Raw genomic sequence first — 17,260 nt, 5'->3', positions numbered from 1 at the left:
AAGCATGATTTGAGTTCGTTTTTAAGGGATTACATTTTTCATCGACTTCTCCGAATTTGACAACTCCGTAGATAAGACTGCCGATCGATGTCAATTTTAAACAAGGGCAAACATTGTTAAGGGGTTACATACATGTAGAAAATCACAAAATTTCATATTGCAGAATATTTATTGAAACCCCTAAAAAGATGATTTTCAATCACTCCTGAATCATTGATGAAGATATTCCATGATTAAACTGAGTTAGAGACGATTTTAAGCTCAACATTTTGTCGTGCGCAAAGCGGACTGTCAAACTTTCTGAGTGTTTTTCTCGAAACACCGAGTTGATTTACGGGTGCCACGATATCTCGAGATGGAATGTACCAAATTGGCTGAAATTCGGAGTGAAGACTCCCAAAACATATCCCGTGTGCATGACGAAGCCCGATTTTGAAATTTTGCTTTTCAAAAAAATACAAAAATCAAAAACCGACGATTTTTTATATGAAAAACACAAAAATATTTTTATCTTTTTTTAAAGTAAGTTTTTTGAAAATCGGCCTTCGTCATGCACACAGGACTGGTTTAACGAGTCTTCACCGAAATTTTGAGCCAATTTGGTCAAGGCAGTGTTGAGATATCGTGGCACCCGTTTTTTGAAACTGCTAACTTCAATTAGCTATATCTCGGCAATGATACAACCAAATGTCTTCAAATTAATTTTGATAATAGATTAAAATGTATATTTTAATACTCTGAAAACAGATTTTTAATAAAATTAAGTGTGTGCTCACACCAACCTCTGACTTTTTTGTCGATTTACATGTATGTTACCCCTTAAACGTGTTTTATGCATATTTTGATAGAAAAGCTCTCGTTTTATGTGCCAATACAAGAATGACAATTTCTGCAGCATTTCTTCGTTATGTTTGTAGACATTTTTACTTACAAGACAATTCTTAAATGAGTGCAAACATTGTCCAGTAGGACCAAAATAGGAACATCTGTTCATTGTGAATGTTACTTACAAAGAAAAAATAAAATAAAAATACAATAAGGAAACCTAATTTCACTGAAAAATTTATAACATTCTAGTCCATCCTTCAGAAACACAGCGAATCACACGCATGGAGCGCACCCTTGCCCGGAATCGATTAGACGCTTTGGTCAGGCTTAACGTTGTCCACCGGACACCTGGATGCGCGCGCAACAGAGGAGGGGCTCACCACAATTCACCCGCCGCGATTACAACAAAATCTGTCACATGGCACTTCATCGAGACGATGTGGTTATACTTGGACTTGGACAACGCACAAAGAAGCGGCAGCAGAGCGGGAGAGAAAAACACTGAAAAATCGAGAAACCCAACGCGTGAACCCGTCATCGGCGTCCAAGTCGCGGCGCGCGATAATCAAGTCAAGGTGTATCGAATAACAATAAGTGCACCGCAAACGACCTGTTGCCGACTACCTCGGTAGATCGACGCGGGCCCCGTTGTGCTCGCTTGACGCGCATGACATGTACGACAAGTACGTACAAGTTTCGAAAGTTCTCAAGAAGCATCACATTTTTGTAAACAGTCCAACTCCAAGAGAAAGTTATTTGGGGATACCGCGGAGATTTTCTCTTATCCCCTTAAACAAGTGGAGCATCAACACTTCCCGTCGTCCAAATCCCTTTTCATATTATATTTTTAAGAATCTGTTTCAGGTGAAATTGGTTCTATTCCTGCAACCCGCTTAAACCACCGTCACCGAACGAAGCGTAAAACACCACAATGTTGTATACGGCAAGACAGCACCGCATCGACTGGCTGTTGGATGCTGTGGCTGTAATAATAATGTACGGATTCAGGCAGCTACGTACCGGTAGCCCCCTCCGGCTTCTCCGGACAGACCTCGCATAGCTTGGAGACGGCTGTACCACCGACCGTCCGTACACAATCAACGACATTACTGGCTATGAGTTGAGCAGCCTCAGCAGATCTTGTTCAAAGTGATGATTTGCTTGTTAGCCAGGTCCACGCGACTGACCGCAAAGCGTACAATTTTTCATTTTATTTTGACAAAAATTGTCAGAACTAATTAGATAATAGTGGGGGGGGATTTATTGGCGGAGATAGGCCGCCGCGCCGTGAACTACGAGTGCCGGGAGGGCATTCGGGAGATTTACGTCACCTTGGGTAGTAGACTCGACTTGCGAGAAGGGACTTGCGGGAGTAGACTTAAAGCAGTGTGATTTGTGTCTGTATGAACTGGATTTATGGAGTTCCGCAGGCACAGGTTTGTTCATATTTTGAGCCCTATTAAATTAGCATTATGTTAACCGGGTGTACGAGAGTAGATCACCAGCTGGTTGAGCAGAATGAGGGCGTACCGAGCTATGCCCATGAAGAAAACATTGTAAACTGTAAAGCGCACTCAACCGAAGGACTAATGTCATTCTTTGATATATCTTGGCAATTCTACAGACCAGGGCTGTGGAGTCAACGCAGTACTACTTGAAAAACACCGCCAAAAAAGTAAGCCGTAGCTCATCATTCCTAGACCAGGACTCCTGGTACTGTGTTCAGATTTGGCCCAAATTAGGCATGGGAGTTCCAGTATCTTCTGTTTTCCGATCAGTGGTCCAAAAAATACGTTTTTCAAATAATTTTCACAAATACCATTTTTTCAAAAAAAAATATTTCCGGATGCATCTATTTTGGATCTACTCTGGTTGATATGATTATTGATATCCTTCCAGATAAATTGAAACCAGAATCATCTAAATCGATTGAGAATTCGTTGAGCTACACCTGGTTCAAGTTGCATTTCCAACTTTTTGCACCCTTGGAAAGACTAAGTTGGAAATACCTTTATCATTGTAACTTGAGGTGGAAGCATCTATTTTGGATCTTGGTTGAGATGATTCTTGACATCCTTCCAGATCCAATGAAACAAGAATCAACCAAATCGGTTGAGAATTCGCAGAGATACAGCTGGTTGAAGTTGCATTTTCAACATTTTGAACTGTTGGAACACAATATGAAATATGTGTTTCTCTGTGACTTAGGGTAGATGCAAATATTTTTTATCTTCCTTGGTAGAGATGATTCTTGACATCTTCCCAGTTCAAATGAAACAAGCATTTTAAATTTTTTGAACCGTTAGTAAAAAAGTTGGAAATTCATTTGAGTAGATGGATCTAGTTTATCTCTGAAACGATAATCATACACACTCAGTTTTTTATGCCGAACTTCGGCAGAATTCTGCCGAAAACAGAACAACTGAGCGCTCGGCAGAGAGTTCGGCAGAAAATTCATCTACCGAAGTCTCGGCAAAAATAATTTTGACAGCCAGCTTTTTTGTGCCGAAAATCTCGGCATCCCTGAAACGAATTCAACCGAAAATCTCGGCATTTATCATAATAAAACCAAATCGAGATTCTCGCAATTAATTTAAAGCTTTAAAACAATATGCATGCATGCTTTTTTATATTTATTGCTCTTTTATGTATAATCTAATACAATCTGAACCAGAATGAATCCTATACTTCTACCAAGCACCATCGTCATGCATTTCCTTGGTAAAAGCTGCAAATGAAAGACCCTTTAGATATTATTTTCCTAACAGATGTTATTAAAAATGTTTACCTTTCAAGTAGAAATCCAAGCAGAAATCCTGTAGAAATTCAAGTATAAATCCCGATTTATCCAAAGTTCCGGAACTTAGTTCAGTGAGCACTACTCATATCGAAAACAAATATGGCTACCTCAACATCTAACCGAACAGCTCGGCACTTTCTAGCAAATTTGACAGTTGAATTGCCGAACTCGGTGGATTTTGACATGCCGAGATTTTCGTTAAATTTAACTGACGAACTTCGGCATTTTGCTTAGATCTGCCGAACTATCGGTTAAATTTAACCGAGAATATTGGAACAATGAATTTTCTGCCGAGATTTCGGCAGAATATCACTTTGCCGAGCACGTTCGGCAGATATTTCTGCCGAAGTCGAATCTTCATTCTGAGTGTGTACAGATCAATATTGTTAGAAAATACTCCAAATTTTAAAATTCTCAATATAGATATCAAACGATTCGAAATTTTGTATAAATTTGAATTGTTTAGAGATTGTTGAATAAAATGCATTTTTCTAAATTATCAAGTTTTCTAAAGTTCTCAAATTTTTACAAATTTTGAATTTTCGAAAATATTTAAATTTTCATTTTGTTCGATTCAAAATTGTGTATAATTTTCAGACTGTTTGGAATGAAACACCAAAATTTTATTGTGAAAATTTTAGTATTCAATTCCAAAAAGTTATTCCAATAACTCTAAAGAGTGAAATTGCATACACAATTTCAAATCGTTTGATCACCATATTGCAAATTATTATTTTATCAGTATTTCTAAAAAACGGTAATTTGTGAAATTTTAGTATTTAGTCTTTATTTAAAAATTTCAAATCGCTTGATACCCATATTGCTATTTATAGTAATTCGAAAATACTCAAAAACTATAGTTTGTGAAATTTATTGAGTACTCAAACGTCCCAATAGATAAGAATGTACAGAGCTTTGGGTAACTTTTCTGTTCATGATGTGTTCACTATAGTTCGCAATTTTGATAGGAATTATTATATCAAACATTTTGAAAATCTGGTTACTCTACACGGGTAGACACGCAGTAAATAAATCCGATAACTCTATGTTGTCGAATTTGTAAAAGTCAACAAAAACGTCAACTTTTTTTTCGAATTGGCTGTAAATGTTTTCAAAATAGACAACTTTGTTGTTCAAGAGTTCAAGAGCAATGCTTGAAAAGGGACTTATCACTGAATGGGACTGCTCGATATTTGATAGAACTTTCTGTCAGCGATCATTTCCCAAAACAAAATTTGATCGCTGACACACACCGCCTATCATGATCGTCATTGCTTGGCGGCGACGATCGGTGATCGTAAACACAAAGACGAAACGAACGAAAAATGAACACCACTCAAACAGCCGCCCGAACGAGACAACGTTCTCTTTCTTTTTTTTTCTCGTGTTGTCTCTCTCTCTTCCTTGTGTTTGCTGCGTGGTGACAGAAATCATTTGAATGCGATCATGGGAGAGATGATCGGAATCTCGGTAGAATGTCAAACTACCGTTCTCTGAGTGAATGTATAAACAAGAAAAGTTCGGGACTTAACCTCAAAGGTAAACAAACCAAATGAACTTTTTTGACAGGTGTCGTGTCGGGTCGTTGCGCAACCATTGCAGGGTTTCGCACATTCATTCATATCTTCATGTTATTTTTTATTTTTGTTTTTTTTGCCAAACCTGTGAATATTTTTTAAACACTCAAATACTTTTCCTAGACCACCGTGGCTACACTCATCGCCACCTTCATTAGTTTCGAGAGTTGGACGCAAAAGACCCACCGGATCCGCGCGTATCCGTCACGTCGGCGGATTCTCGGCGGATCGGTTGGACAGATTTTAATTTCGCGTTCAGGGGCGCGAGAAAAACGGCTCATCTTTTTCTTTCCCGTCGCCGCCGCGCCGCGTCGTGTCTCTCATCATCGTCGCTGATCCGGTCTCTAAAATTAGATCCTTTTCGGTGGGCCGTTTTACACGGTGTTGGTCGGTCGGTCGCAGTTCTTTGGCATTGTGCCTTGACTGTATCGTGTTTGCGTGTTAGGGTAGTTTGCTAATAGTTGAACTTCAGCATGGTCTAGCTGAGTTTTGCCGAGTATTGGTCCATCACCTTTTTGAGCGCTTCGAACTTGTTCCCAGTCCTGTCCTCGCCGGCCATAGTCCGGGGACGTTACCTCTGGGAGGGCCATGGCTTTTGTCCGACGCAACGGCCATGAGGTTCACCTTTTTCACGAAATTTTCACTTTCACCCTGCGCCAGCGAGTGTGTGTGTGTGTGTTTTTATACATCTTGGGGAAAACACTTGCCGGCTGTTGACAGGAAAGTTTCCGATGATTTGGAGGGACGTGGAGACATTGGAGGTTTCCGGTTCGTTGGTTCCATGAAAAGGTCACGTGAGCAGACAAGAACAAAGATTTTTCTTTTTTTAAAGGTTTTGAAATAAAGAAAAAAGTTAGCCAAAATCGAATACACTGACAGAAGAAATCATAAAGATGGTTCATTGATTGCCTGATTAATCTTTTCTGTATACAGGGTTTATGAGCCATTGTGGCTACTCTCGGTCTTTATAGGGCTCTTCAGGGTTATTTGGCGCGGGTAATTTGTTTTGGTGAAAATGGGTGCGGGCAAGCTTTTTCATCACTTCGGTGAAGTGCTCGGCTTACTGCTCTATGGAAGAGCACTAGAAAGCGTTGATAATGTACCACCACCGGGGTAAACGGAGTGAATCCATCTGGTCCAGATTGGGGTTCGTGAGCAGGGTTAATAAATTTGGTATGATCGGTGGAGCATTAGGGATCCACAGCATAATGATTGTGAAGTTTTATGACCCTGTTCACAATTCACGTAGATATGACTTGCAAGCCTTGTAAAGCTTGTTGATGCTTGTTGATTTTGGTTGGCTTTTCCGAGATGGTAGGGGAAATATGCCCATTTTAAGCCTAATAAGCGGTCGTGTTCGAATGATGCTGGATAATGTGGATTGTTCCTTGAAATTCACTAAAACCAAGTACACCAACGAGTAGAGCAACTTTTTGTGAACATTTTTGTTTATTTTTACTTTTATTAAACGTAAAGCTATTCCTTTAACAAGCATTTAAAAAAATATTTCAAAAATGCATTCTAATCAGTCGAGTGCATTGGGCCACGCCCATTTTTCTATTTTCAGCTTAGTTCTTTTTTTCTTCCAGCGCTCATTTGGGCCTGCTTGATGCTGCCAAAATTGATGAAATTTTAAGCGAACAGTCACGAAAAGTAGCATTTATAGCAAAAGTTTCCTGGCAGCACTTGCTCACTATAACAGGCGCCGCACCAGCATGTTGGTGGTGTTGGTGGCCACCCTTTGTTCTTTATTTGCCTTCGTTTTTCGCTCGGTTTTCTTCAGCCTTCGATTGGAATGGGTATTCAAAACTCAAACGTCAGAAGACTTAGCGCGTTTGTTTTTTTTATGGTGCTTGCTAATTATTTACATTTTTCGGGATTATTTTTCAAGTGAGTGACTAACTAATGTGCAAAAGAACATGTTGCCGGTAGTTGGAAGTAATTTTATATCTTAAGCGCTTTGAAAACGTTGGCGCAAGTGAAAAGATATTGATGGCGACTTTCGTTAAGCAGTTAACCTCTGATCTTGCGTGTGGATGTGTGCCACCAAAATGATGAGAAATGGTCTTGCAAAATAGAAATTATGATCAAAAGTGCATTAAATTTGATCTTTTTGGCCAGTAAATGGCATAAATTTGCGCGCTTACTCGAGGCGGTGCTGTTGCTGGTAAGTTTATAGCCTAAATATTATTTTTGGAGCTTTAATCGAGTATCAAACTCTCCATATGACGAAGATAGGTGTTTGATTAGAAAGGTTATATTTCCCCTAGATTTTAAACTTTGAACATTACAATTTGAGCAACATTTCCTAAAATTAACTCATAGCAAGAAAACTGTCAGCCCAAAACGATAAACATTTCTGTCGTAAAGTTTGTTTTCAGGCAACACTGTTTTGAGATGTCGTGAAAACTTCCTATTTATATAAATTTTCAAAGTCAGATCTAGGAACATTCGATGAATAAATGTCTTCCAGAAACTCCTTCCGGAACAACGTTAGAAAGATAATTGAAAGGCCTGTCCGACTTCGGACAACGATTATTTTTTGTATTTTTGATTTATATTAGTATTAATGAACCTTTTCAAATGTTTGTGTTGATTTGAATAATTTGAAACATATTTAAAAGAATATTTTAGGACAGTTTAATTTTTTGACATCGAAAATAAATAGCAATACATATTTATGCTCAGCAGATGGCATTTTTTTGTCATCTTAAACAAATTCAAAAATGAGAATTTTCAAAAATGGTTTCAAATAAGTTTTTTTGTGAAAAGTCGAATTAAAGGTTTGATAGGTACAGTCCAGACTACATTATCCGAAGGCCTTGGAAAAATTACACTCCGGATAATTGATTTTTTACATAATAGAATCTTCGAATAATTTAAATTCAAAACAAATATTTTTTTGTTTTGACCCCTGAACTACTCTAAAGTGATTTAAACATTTAAATTTAAGTTGCGCTCAAAATGGTGGTGATAAAATATTTAAAAAAGTACATTTTGTAATTAAATACGCAATCAACCATTCGAATTTGGTTTAAATGGAGTCGCAAAACTCGAATTTCATGCTAAAAATAAAGAAAATTAAAAAAAACAAGAAAAAAAAAACAATTTTTTTCTTATGATTCGATTATGAAAAGTCCCATACAAACCTTCGGATAATCGAAACTTCGGATACTCGAGGCTTAAAAAAATCGAGTTTGGACTGTATTGGCCTTAAATCTTTCATTAATTTTCGTACGTTCTTTAAAAAAAATCCAATCATCACCCAAAAAAAATAAAAAAAAATAAAATCAAATCAAATTACTCGCTCTACAGCATTGCCTTGGCGTTCTCGATTGAGAGATTTCTACTCGAAAACTAAGTGCCCAACTAAGTGTTGGGGCAATTGCAAACCTCTTTTAACACCTAAGCTTCCTTCAACCCCGGGATTCAAACTGAATACCTTTGGACTGTTAGTCCAACTGCCTACCAGCGACTCCGCCGAGGCCGGACCCAGTTTTTTTAATGAATTTTTTTAATGCAATTGTCAATTTGACTAATTTTTTATAACCTTCACAATTTAATTAAATTACAATTTTAAAATGAGTAAACCTTGTTAGAGTGTAATTTTTTTCTGAATGTCCTAACAACCTTGTTAACTTTGCCCAAGACGCCATTTTAAAAAAATGTTATAACTTTTTTGTGTGGACGGACAGCTATCAAAGAGGATACTTGTAAGGATGAACTTATTATGCATAATGTCTTCTTTAGTCATAGAAAAAGTTCTTACAAAACAAAGTATCATCCAAATAAAAAAAAATGCCCATTATTGATTTGCCACATTTTTTCATTAATCGCAAAAAACACTCAAAAAAGGATTATGCTCGATTTAAAAAAAACAAACATTTAGTGGGCAAACACAAACACACAGAATCGTGGGTTCGAGGAAAATCGCGAAAGGACATGCGCACACGGGGTCAAAATCCCCAACATCCGTGCCCAATTGGTCTCTTTGTTTGGGTTCGGCTGGCGCCAAAATAACCTCCCACTAACCCATCCTTCCGGGTGGTTCCAAGAGCCATCAGGATTGCTGTCCAACAACCAAAACAAACCAAAAAGTGGGCGTCCTGAACTCACCACTACCAGTGAGGGAACCCTTTTTTTTTGTGCATCGTGAGAAGGCTAGCAGCTGACAGAGAAAAAAGGAGGGCTTTGTACTCACAGACTTAATGTGCGAGAGATGAGTAAACTCTACGCAGATTGTCCATTGATAAGGAACAAAACGGGGATGAGTAAATGGAATTAATCCAACACACGAGGAATGATGCAACTCAAAGCCGCTGCCACAAAGATGTGCGATCCATCAGAGTAAAGTTCAATGGAAAATACGTACGTCGTCGTCGTCGTCGAAGCTGTTTACAACCAACTCGTTTGATGGGCGAAGATTTGCTGGCCGCTTGTGTTCGTGGGTGATTTATGGAGCAGATTTATGTAAATTTTCAACTTCTAGAGAAATGGAAATGAATTGCAAATGTTTACGCTAATGTTCTGGGGAAGCGCCCATTTCCGAGATGGTTGAGTTGAAAATTTCAAATAAAACGACGATAGAAGCATTCAATTTAAATGGTGTCAAAAATTACACATTTTTGCGGAAAAAATAATCTTTTACATACATTCTCGATGTCAAAAGCAAAGCAATCCACTTTAACGACCCCCGGATCTTTTGTGGGCTCTGTTGCAAGTTTCTGCTCATTTCAAGGCGTCCGAAGGTTACGTGTGGTGTGTCATCCAAAACCTCTTTTACGCAAATGGACCGACGTTTTATTTTCCCATCAGATAGAAGGCCAGGAAGATAAGGCGGGAATCGAACCCGCGCCCCATAGCAACTTAGGGATCGGCAGCCGAAGCCGCTAACCACCGCCACATTCTCGATGTCATAAGAAACTAATTTGAGTGATAAGTTTTTCCATACAAGTCCAGACAATTTTGGGTTTTGTTATACAAAAATGATTTGCAAAAAATCGAAAAAAAAATCAAATCCCCGGTTTTTTTAGGTTTTTTTTTAACATCAAATTACAATGTTTGTTTTTATCTGACGTGAGTATCGAAATAATTTTTAAATGCATTTGTATATTCGGTACAGTTTTTTTGTTAAATATTTTCATTTCTCAGCATAGCTTTCAAAAGGTCACAAACAATAATGGTAAACGATGTCGTTTTTTGATCGGTTTTAAATCCAAACCCCTTATTTCCATATAGATTAGAATTGGGTCCTTAAGAGCGAGTCCACGAGCAAAGCATACCCATCTCGCATCGACCTCACCAATCTACCTGAAATTTTCAGGGGTTGTTTGTACATATAAAACTAGCATCTGGCCAAAATATGAGCACTCTAGGTCAACGGGAAGTGGGGCAAATCGGGACACAAAGTTTGAAGGTTCAAAAACGTAAAAAATATTAAAAAGGCTATAACTTAGGCAAAATTCAATTTATTTTCAAAATTCAAAATGCATCTTGAAGGGCTTCAAAAAATTGTCTAAGGAACACGAATATGATAAAATTATCACCAGAAAATGGGATCTAAGGGGTCCTCCGAGCAAAAATTTACTACCAAAAAATTCACTAAAAGTAAAAGTGTCTATTTGATATGTTAAACTGCCTTACCCAAAGCGGTCTCAGTCTCAGATGGTAGTCCCAGATGTCCCCTACAAGCTGCAGGTCGAAGCGAGTTGATATCTGGATGGAACACTTTTTTATTTAAGTTTGGAAATTATGCTATTTTTTCACTAAAATGCCAATAACTCCCTTTTGAATTAACCAATTGGGATGTTCTACCCTGCATTTTGTTGCATTTTTGAAGCCCTTCAAGATGCATTTTGAATTTTGAAATTAAATTGAATTTTGCCTAAGTTGTAGCCTTTTTAAGATTTTTTACGTTTTTGAACCTTCAAACTTTGTGTCCCGATTTGCCCCACTTCCCGTTGACCTAGAGTGCTCATATTTTGGCCAGATGCTAGTTTTATATGTACTACAAACAACCCCTGAAAATTTCAGGCAGATTGGTGAGGTCGAAACGACGTCCCATACAAAGGGGTATGCCCTGTTCGTGGACTCGCTCTTAAGTCTGTAAAACACACACTTAAAAACTATTTCTGATCATTTTTTTTATATGTATGCAAAAAAAAACTACAAGACAACATTTCACGACGAATCAACTATGATTATTCCATTGTCAAGTAAAATACTGTCTGTCAAAAAAGGTCGCGAAGTTAATTTTTCATTTTTGGTATGGTATGGCAGGGTATGTATGTGGTCGTACAAAGGGTCATTGTGCTTAGAAAAATATGCTTAAGCGGATAAATACATGTAGAAAATCAAAAAATTCCGTATAACAGAAAATTTATGAAATCCACTAAAAACATGATTTTCAATCACTCCTGAAAGTTTGCTTTGCACGCGTGGGTTCGTATCCCATCCTCGTCGCCAAAATGCTGTGATCGCGGGAGCGAAATAAAAGTACCGCGATTACGCTATATAATTAAGTTTTTATTGCACGTCCGGCTAGTTCGGGCTCGGTCAATTAATGGTAAAGAACAATCTTCTCTCTCTCTCTCTCGCTTACAATCTTCCGGTCAGCTGTCACTGTGTGGCAGCTGTCATGTTGACGTGTACCGTGCTAGACGGCACCAACATTCGGTAGGGGCGCATCGCGTGGCCCTAACATCTCCCCTCAACAGTACACGGCATCGCCGTATCTGTCCGGTTGCTTGCGCGTCCTTTCAGAACGCCGAGGTCCAGCATCTTCTTGTTGTGGCAAGGCTGAAGGTGCAGGTGCAACCACAGGACGTCCGGGCACCGGCGCTGGTTTGGTCCTTTTCAACTCGTACGTGTCCAGCAGGATGTCCAGCGGAAGAGGTCCACGATTCTTCGACTGACACTGGTCGAGCCGCTTGCGCATGAGGTGTGACGAAATCGTGCGACCGTTGTCCAGCTCCACTTCGTACAGCACTTTTCCGCGTCTGCCAGTGACGACACCAGGTGTCCACCGGGTTGTGCCAGCGGAATGTTGTTGTGCGTACACGAGGTCACCCGCCTTGAACGCCCGAAGCTTGTCCTGGTCCAGTTGGGGCGTGTTGTTTACGTTTGTTGGCGGCAGCAGCAAGTCCAAAGTGGTGCGGAGTTTGTTGCCAAACAAAAGCTCAGCAGGTGCTTTGCCGTCAGGAGCGCTTCGATTCGGGGTGATCCTGTAGTTCAACAGAAACGTGTCCAGGTCGGCCCGCAGATTTCCTCCCCGCTGATGGATTTTGGCCAGGGCACGTTTGAAGGTGTCGACGAACCTTTCTGCCTGCCCGTTCGATTGTGGGTGGTAGGGCGGCGTACGAACGTGCTCAATCCCGTTCTGCGTACAGAAGTCCAGGAATGCGTCAGCGGTGAACTGGCGGCCGTTGTCGGAGATGAGCTTCTCCGGCATTCCGAAGCGACAAAAAATCTCTCGGAGCATCGCAATCGTCGCAGTGGTTGTGATGGTCCCGGTTGGTACGATCTCCGGCCACTTGGAGAACGAATCCACAACGACAAGGAAGTACTGGTCGTGGTAAGGCCCAGCGTAGTCGATGTGCACTCGCTGGAACGGCTTCGTCGACTTCGGCCACGGTTGAGGGATGGCACGGGCTGGCGCTTTGGCAGCGGCAGCGCACTGGGAGCACCGCAGGACCAGATCACGGATGTCAGCGCTCATGTTAGGCCAGTACACGTAACTTCTTCCCAAAGCCTTCATGCGCTCGATGCCGGGGTGTGCGGTGTGCAGCAGTTTGAGGACCTTGGCACGGTAGATGGTTGGCACTACCAGGCGATCTCCGAAGAGGATGCAATCATGGACCAGCGAGAGTGATTCGCGGGCCTCGAAGTAGGGTCGAATTTCAGCGCGAAGCTGCTTCTTCGACTGTGGCCAACCGGAACGCAGATGCTTCTGGACTTGCTGCAAAATCGCGTCTTTTGCGGTTGCGACTTGCATGGTCCTGAAACTGAGAGGAAGGTTACAGGAATTTAGCGTCACACGAAGTACCTCGTCCAGGTCTGCTTCCAGCGTCAGGGCTGCGATCACGAAATCCTCCTCAGGCTTGGCACAGCGGTTGATCAGCCTTGAGAGGACGTCTGCGTTGCCGAATTCCGTCGTGCGCACGTACTCGATGTCGAAATCGTAGTTGAGCAGTGTCACCGCCCACCTCTGGAGACTAAATGACTAAACTAAGCAAGAAACAATTTAAGCTTTTAATTTTGCCATGCACAAAGCGAACTGTCAAACTTTGTGAGCCTTTGTCTCTGAACACTGAGTTGATTTACGGGTGCAACGATATCTCAAATAGGCTGAAGACTCGCAAGACATATCTCGTGTCGATTACGAAGCCCGATTTTGAAATTTTGCATTTAAAAAAATACCAACATCAAAAACTGGCGATTTGTTATATGAAAAATACTTTTTGAAGATCAGCCAGATATCGTGGCACCAGTTTTTTGAAACTGCTAACTTCAAAAAGTAATACACGTCTGAGCTACACCCTTTATAACCAATCTCTAGAATACCGAAAAAATCGAAAGTTTTTAGGAGGTATTAGACTACGGCAAACGAACAAACTCGCACTTTTTGACAGTTTGCCAGCTTTGTTTGTTTGCCTGAATTTGCAGAAACGTCAGCATGCACACTTTTGCTTTGTTTGCGAATTTTCCGCATTCAAGTTTGCGAGCAAACTGTCAAACAAGAAAAAGTGAAAGTTTCTTTGTTTGTTGGCCGTAGTCATATACCTCTTTGAAGCGCTCAATACAATTTTGCGGGCTAGTCATACAAAAAGTGTATGAAAATAAATGAGATTTTGAATCTTGAGAAGAGATTTTCTGATCGATTTGGTGTTTTCGGCAAAGTTGCAAGTTATAATTAAGACTATTTAGAGAAAATGGGTACACGGAAAAAATCGATTTTTTTATTTGACTTTTTATTAATTAAAGTAGATTCCCAAAATACGCATGCCTTTTATTGTCGATTTTATTTGTTTTAGAAGATCAAAAAATCTGGTATCGGAGATACGTTGTTGTTTGTTTTATTAAGGTCACTTTGAATTTAGTATGAATTTTAGAAAAAATGTGACTTTTGGAAACATCTAAAATATAGTCAAAACAAATTTCCAAGATCATTTTAGATGCAAAATCAAATTTGCAATCTAAAATAACTTTACACATTTTTGATAAAGTGAAAACAAGCCGACAAACTTTCCTTTAATTTGCACTCTTTGACATTGATCACCCAGTCGGCCTGGGTTCGATCCCAGACGGTCCCGGTGGCATTTTTCGAGACGAGATTTATCTGATCACGCCTTCCGTCGGCCGGGGGAGTAAATGTTGGCCCCGGTCTAACCTAGAGTCCAGGTGTAGGAGTCGTCTCCCTGGGTCCTGCCTCGGTGGAGTCGCTGGTTGGACTCACAATCCAAAGGTCGTCAGTTCGGATCCCGGGGTGGATAGAAGCTTGGGTTTAAAAAGAGGTTTGCAATTGCCTCAACAATCAAGCCTTCGGACACCTAGTTTCGAGTAGAAATCTCGCAATCGAAAACGTCAAGGCAATGCTGTAGAGCGAATAATTTGTTTTTTTTTTAACTCGTGATGTCTGCAAAACTATCGGTAAGATATGTTTCGTTTTGGTTTAAAAATTTGTCAAATTGATGTAAATACTAAGCTTTTTAGAGTGATTTTTTTGGACTACATTTTTATATTCCAAAGTTATTTTTTCTATTTCTTTTATAAACCCGCCCTAACCTTAGTATAGTTTGTAGGAAACTCACCTGATGCAACGCCGTCAGCCCGTCCACGTTGGCCGTGTCGATGTCGGCGCCGGTTTCCAGCAGCCGCGACACCTCGTCCTTATCGCCGGCGACACACGCCGCCAGGAAGATACACCCCGAGGAGAACTTGATCCGCCGCATCGACGGACTCTTCGGGGTGCCGCTGTGCTTGTTCGTTTCCGATTCCTCCCAGCGCTTCAGCTGTTCGGCCCGCTTGAACAGGGCCGACGTGTTCCGGTTGTCCATCGACATGGTGGATGTTTTTTTTTTTTTTTTTCACTCCAAGATTCAACCGACTTGGTTTCGGGGGGTTGGGGTGTAGAGGGGGAAAGATTTCAAACAACTTCTGCAACCTTTTTCTTCTTCGTCGTCGCGTTCGAGCAATTGATGCTTCTTCTTCTCATCGAACACTTTTGATTTGGTTTGTTTCTTCTTTGCACTGCTCACTTTATTTGCTTGTTTTGCTCTTCTTCTGCTATTACCGATCGGGATATTGAATTCTTCTTGTTGTTGCGTTTCGATTAAATGCACACACGCTCACACTCACTCACACAAATACTCTTGCTCTACGGCTGCTGCTGCTTCTTCTGTTTCTTCTGTACAGCACACATACAACACACGAACGCACACACTTTGCTCCTGTTTGGTAGATTGGTTGAACACCTCTCATCTACCTCTGTATGAAGAGTGTGTGTGGAACGCACACACCACGTCCAACTCCGCTACTAATCCTGTTGCTGAAGCTCTGTCGGATATCGCTGTGAAGAGTTGAGAATCTAGATGTTATTTTCTTCACACACGCTAGAAGGTGTTTCTGTGTAGGTATTTGTTGAATCTCCCTGTGCCTCTTCGCCGAGGGAACTGGTTGAAATTGAAATCCCTCTGTGGTATTTATTTATACGTTCCGTCACAGTCTCAAAGGTTTGTTGTTTTTGTTGCTGTTGCGAACCGTTTTGGCGAGAGAACTCACTTTTTCCTACCAAACATTCAAGTCCCTCGACGCACACAGATCAACCCCGCTCCAACCAGTTGAGTAGTGACGAGACTGCTGGCCCCACAAACACCACCGTGGAGTCCGCGGTCAACGCACAACCACAGAACTAGGCTATCGAGTGAGAGTCACTGCGCGATTTGAACAACTTCACCACTCCGCAATCCAGATCCCCAAACCGAATCCCAATCCTACTTTCTAACAGCGCCAACTCAATACTCAATAGCCGACGAACGTTGCCAAACTTCTAAACGCACGCGAACTTGGCGACTAACTTGCCGTTTCGACTGACGGACTAACTCTGACTGACTGACTAGCTGCTGCTCACGAACGCAACGAAGTTACGACGACTCTACACCTTGGCGGCTACACTACCACACTCTAGTATTGCTGCTGAGCCTGAGTGCTGACTCCGTTGATGGTACGGAAGGCAAGTCTCGGTGCGGGGTATCGAAAGGGTTCGCGTGCGTACAGGTGGGTGGACAGGAAGGGTTCTGCGAGGTTGAGATGTTCTGGATTATTTTTGTGCAAGGTTGAGTACTGTGAAAGGTTGATATTTAAAGTAAGATCAAAACAATAAATATTTGAATTTGCATTTTGTCAAACACTTGCTTGCTTTCATTCTTTTAAACTATTTTTTGCAGGCTCTTTTGGAAAATTGTCCACACAAAAAAAACTTTTTCATAGAAAAAAAACCTACAAATTTTGTAAATGAAAACAAAAAAACTTTAGAGGGACCATATTTATGATTTTTTTTTTACTTTTTTAAGGAGATCCAATAAAGCAATTCCAGCCCAAAACAAAAAAAAAATTGGATACTTTTTTCTCGACCCTCTCCGATTTCAATGAAACTTTGTAGACATGTTATTCTACGCTTATATAAGCCATTTTTGTGTATATGAAGCTAGTTTGACTCGATAATGACATTTGAGAAGGACGTAAGTGTTTAAAATATTTATGTATTTCATAATTTAAATATTGCTGTATCTCGAAGCCGTTTCATCGTATCAAAAAGTGGTCAAAGACAAACTTGTAGGACATTTGACGGGCTTTCCAAAAAAATACACTGTAAGAAAAAAACACGCTACTTCTATGAGATTTTTAATTTTTCAGTTTAAAAGTCAAATTTGAAGGTGAGCTCATGTTTTTTTTCGTTCAATTTTTTTTTGAAAATAGCCTAAGATGTTACAAAAAGACTCACAAAAAAATGTAGGATGGAGCAACTCATCAAAACAATACAAAATCATTTACTGAA

At 40.4% G+C, this 17,260-nt stretch overlaps 1 protein-coding gene and 1 long non-coding RNA gene across 13 annotated transcripts in view; both read right to left on the bottom strand.

The window, feature by feature from the left end:
* Window positions 1–17,260, bottom strand: part of LOC6038814 (protein phosphatase 1 regulatory subunit 12A) — a 108,579-nt gene that overhangs the window by 87,276 nt on the left and 4,043 nt on the right. For 10 of the 12 annotated variants that reach the window (XM_038264564.1, XM_038264557.1, XM_038264562.1 and 7 more), the window contains one exon: window positions 15,015–15,772. In XM_038264564.1, the coding sequence (XP_038120492.1) occupies window positions 15,015–15,266 (252 nt within the window). In that variant the 5' untranslated portion in view covers window positions 15,267–15,772. The other 2 variants (XM_038264559.1, XM_038264560.1) reach the window with 2 other exon arrangements.
* LOC119770161 lies at window positions 3,195–3,794 on the bottom strand. Its single transcript, XR_005278685.1, has 2 exons — window positions 3,617–3,794; window positions 3,195–3,556 (listed from the first exon to the last, which is right to left on the bottom strand). It is a non-coding gene; the product is annotated as an uncharacterized LOC119770161 (long non-coding RNA).

Source organism: Culex quinquefasciatus, chromosome 3, assembly GCF_015732765.1.
Source record: "Culex quinquefasciatus strain JHB chromosome 3, VPISU_Cqui_1.0_pri_paternal, whole genome shotgun sequence".
Classification (NCBI taxonomy): domain Eukaryota; kingdom Metazoa; phylum Arthropoda; class Insecta; order Diptera; family Culicidae; genus Culex; species Culex quinquefasciatus.
The sequence above is the reverse complement of the archived record's forward strand: the minus strand, read 5'-3'. Positions and strand labels throughout refer to the sequence as shown.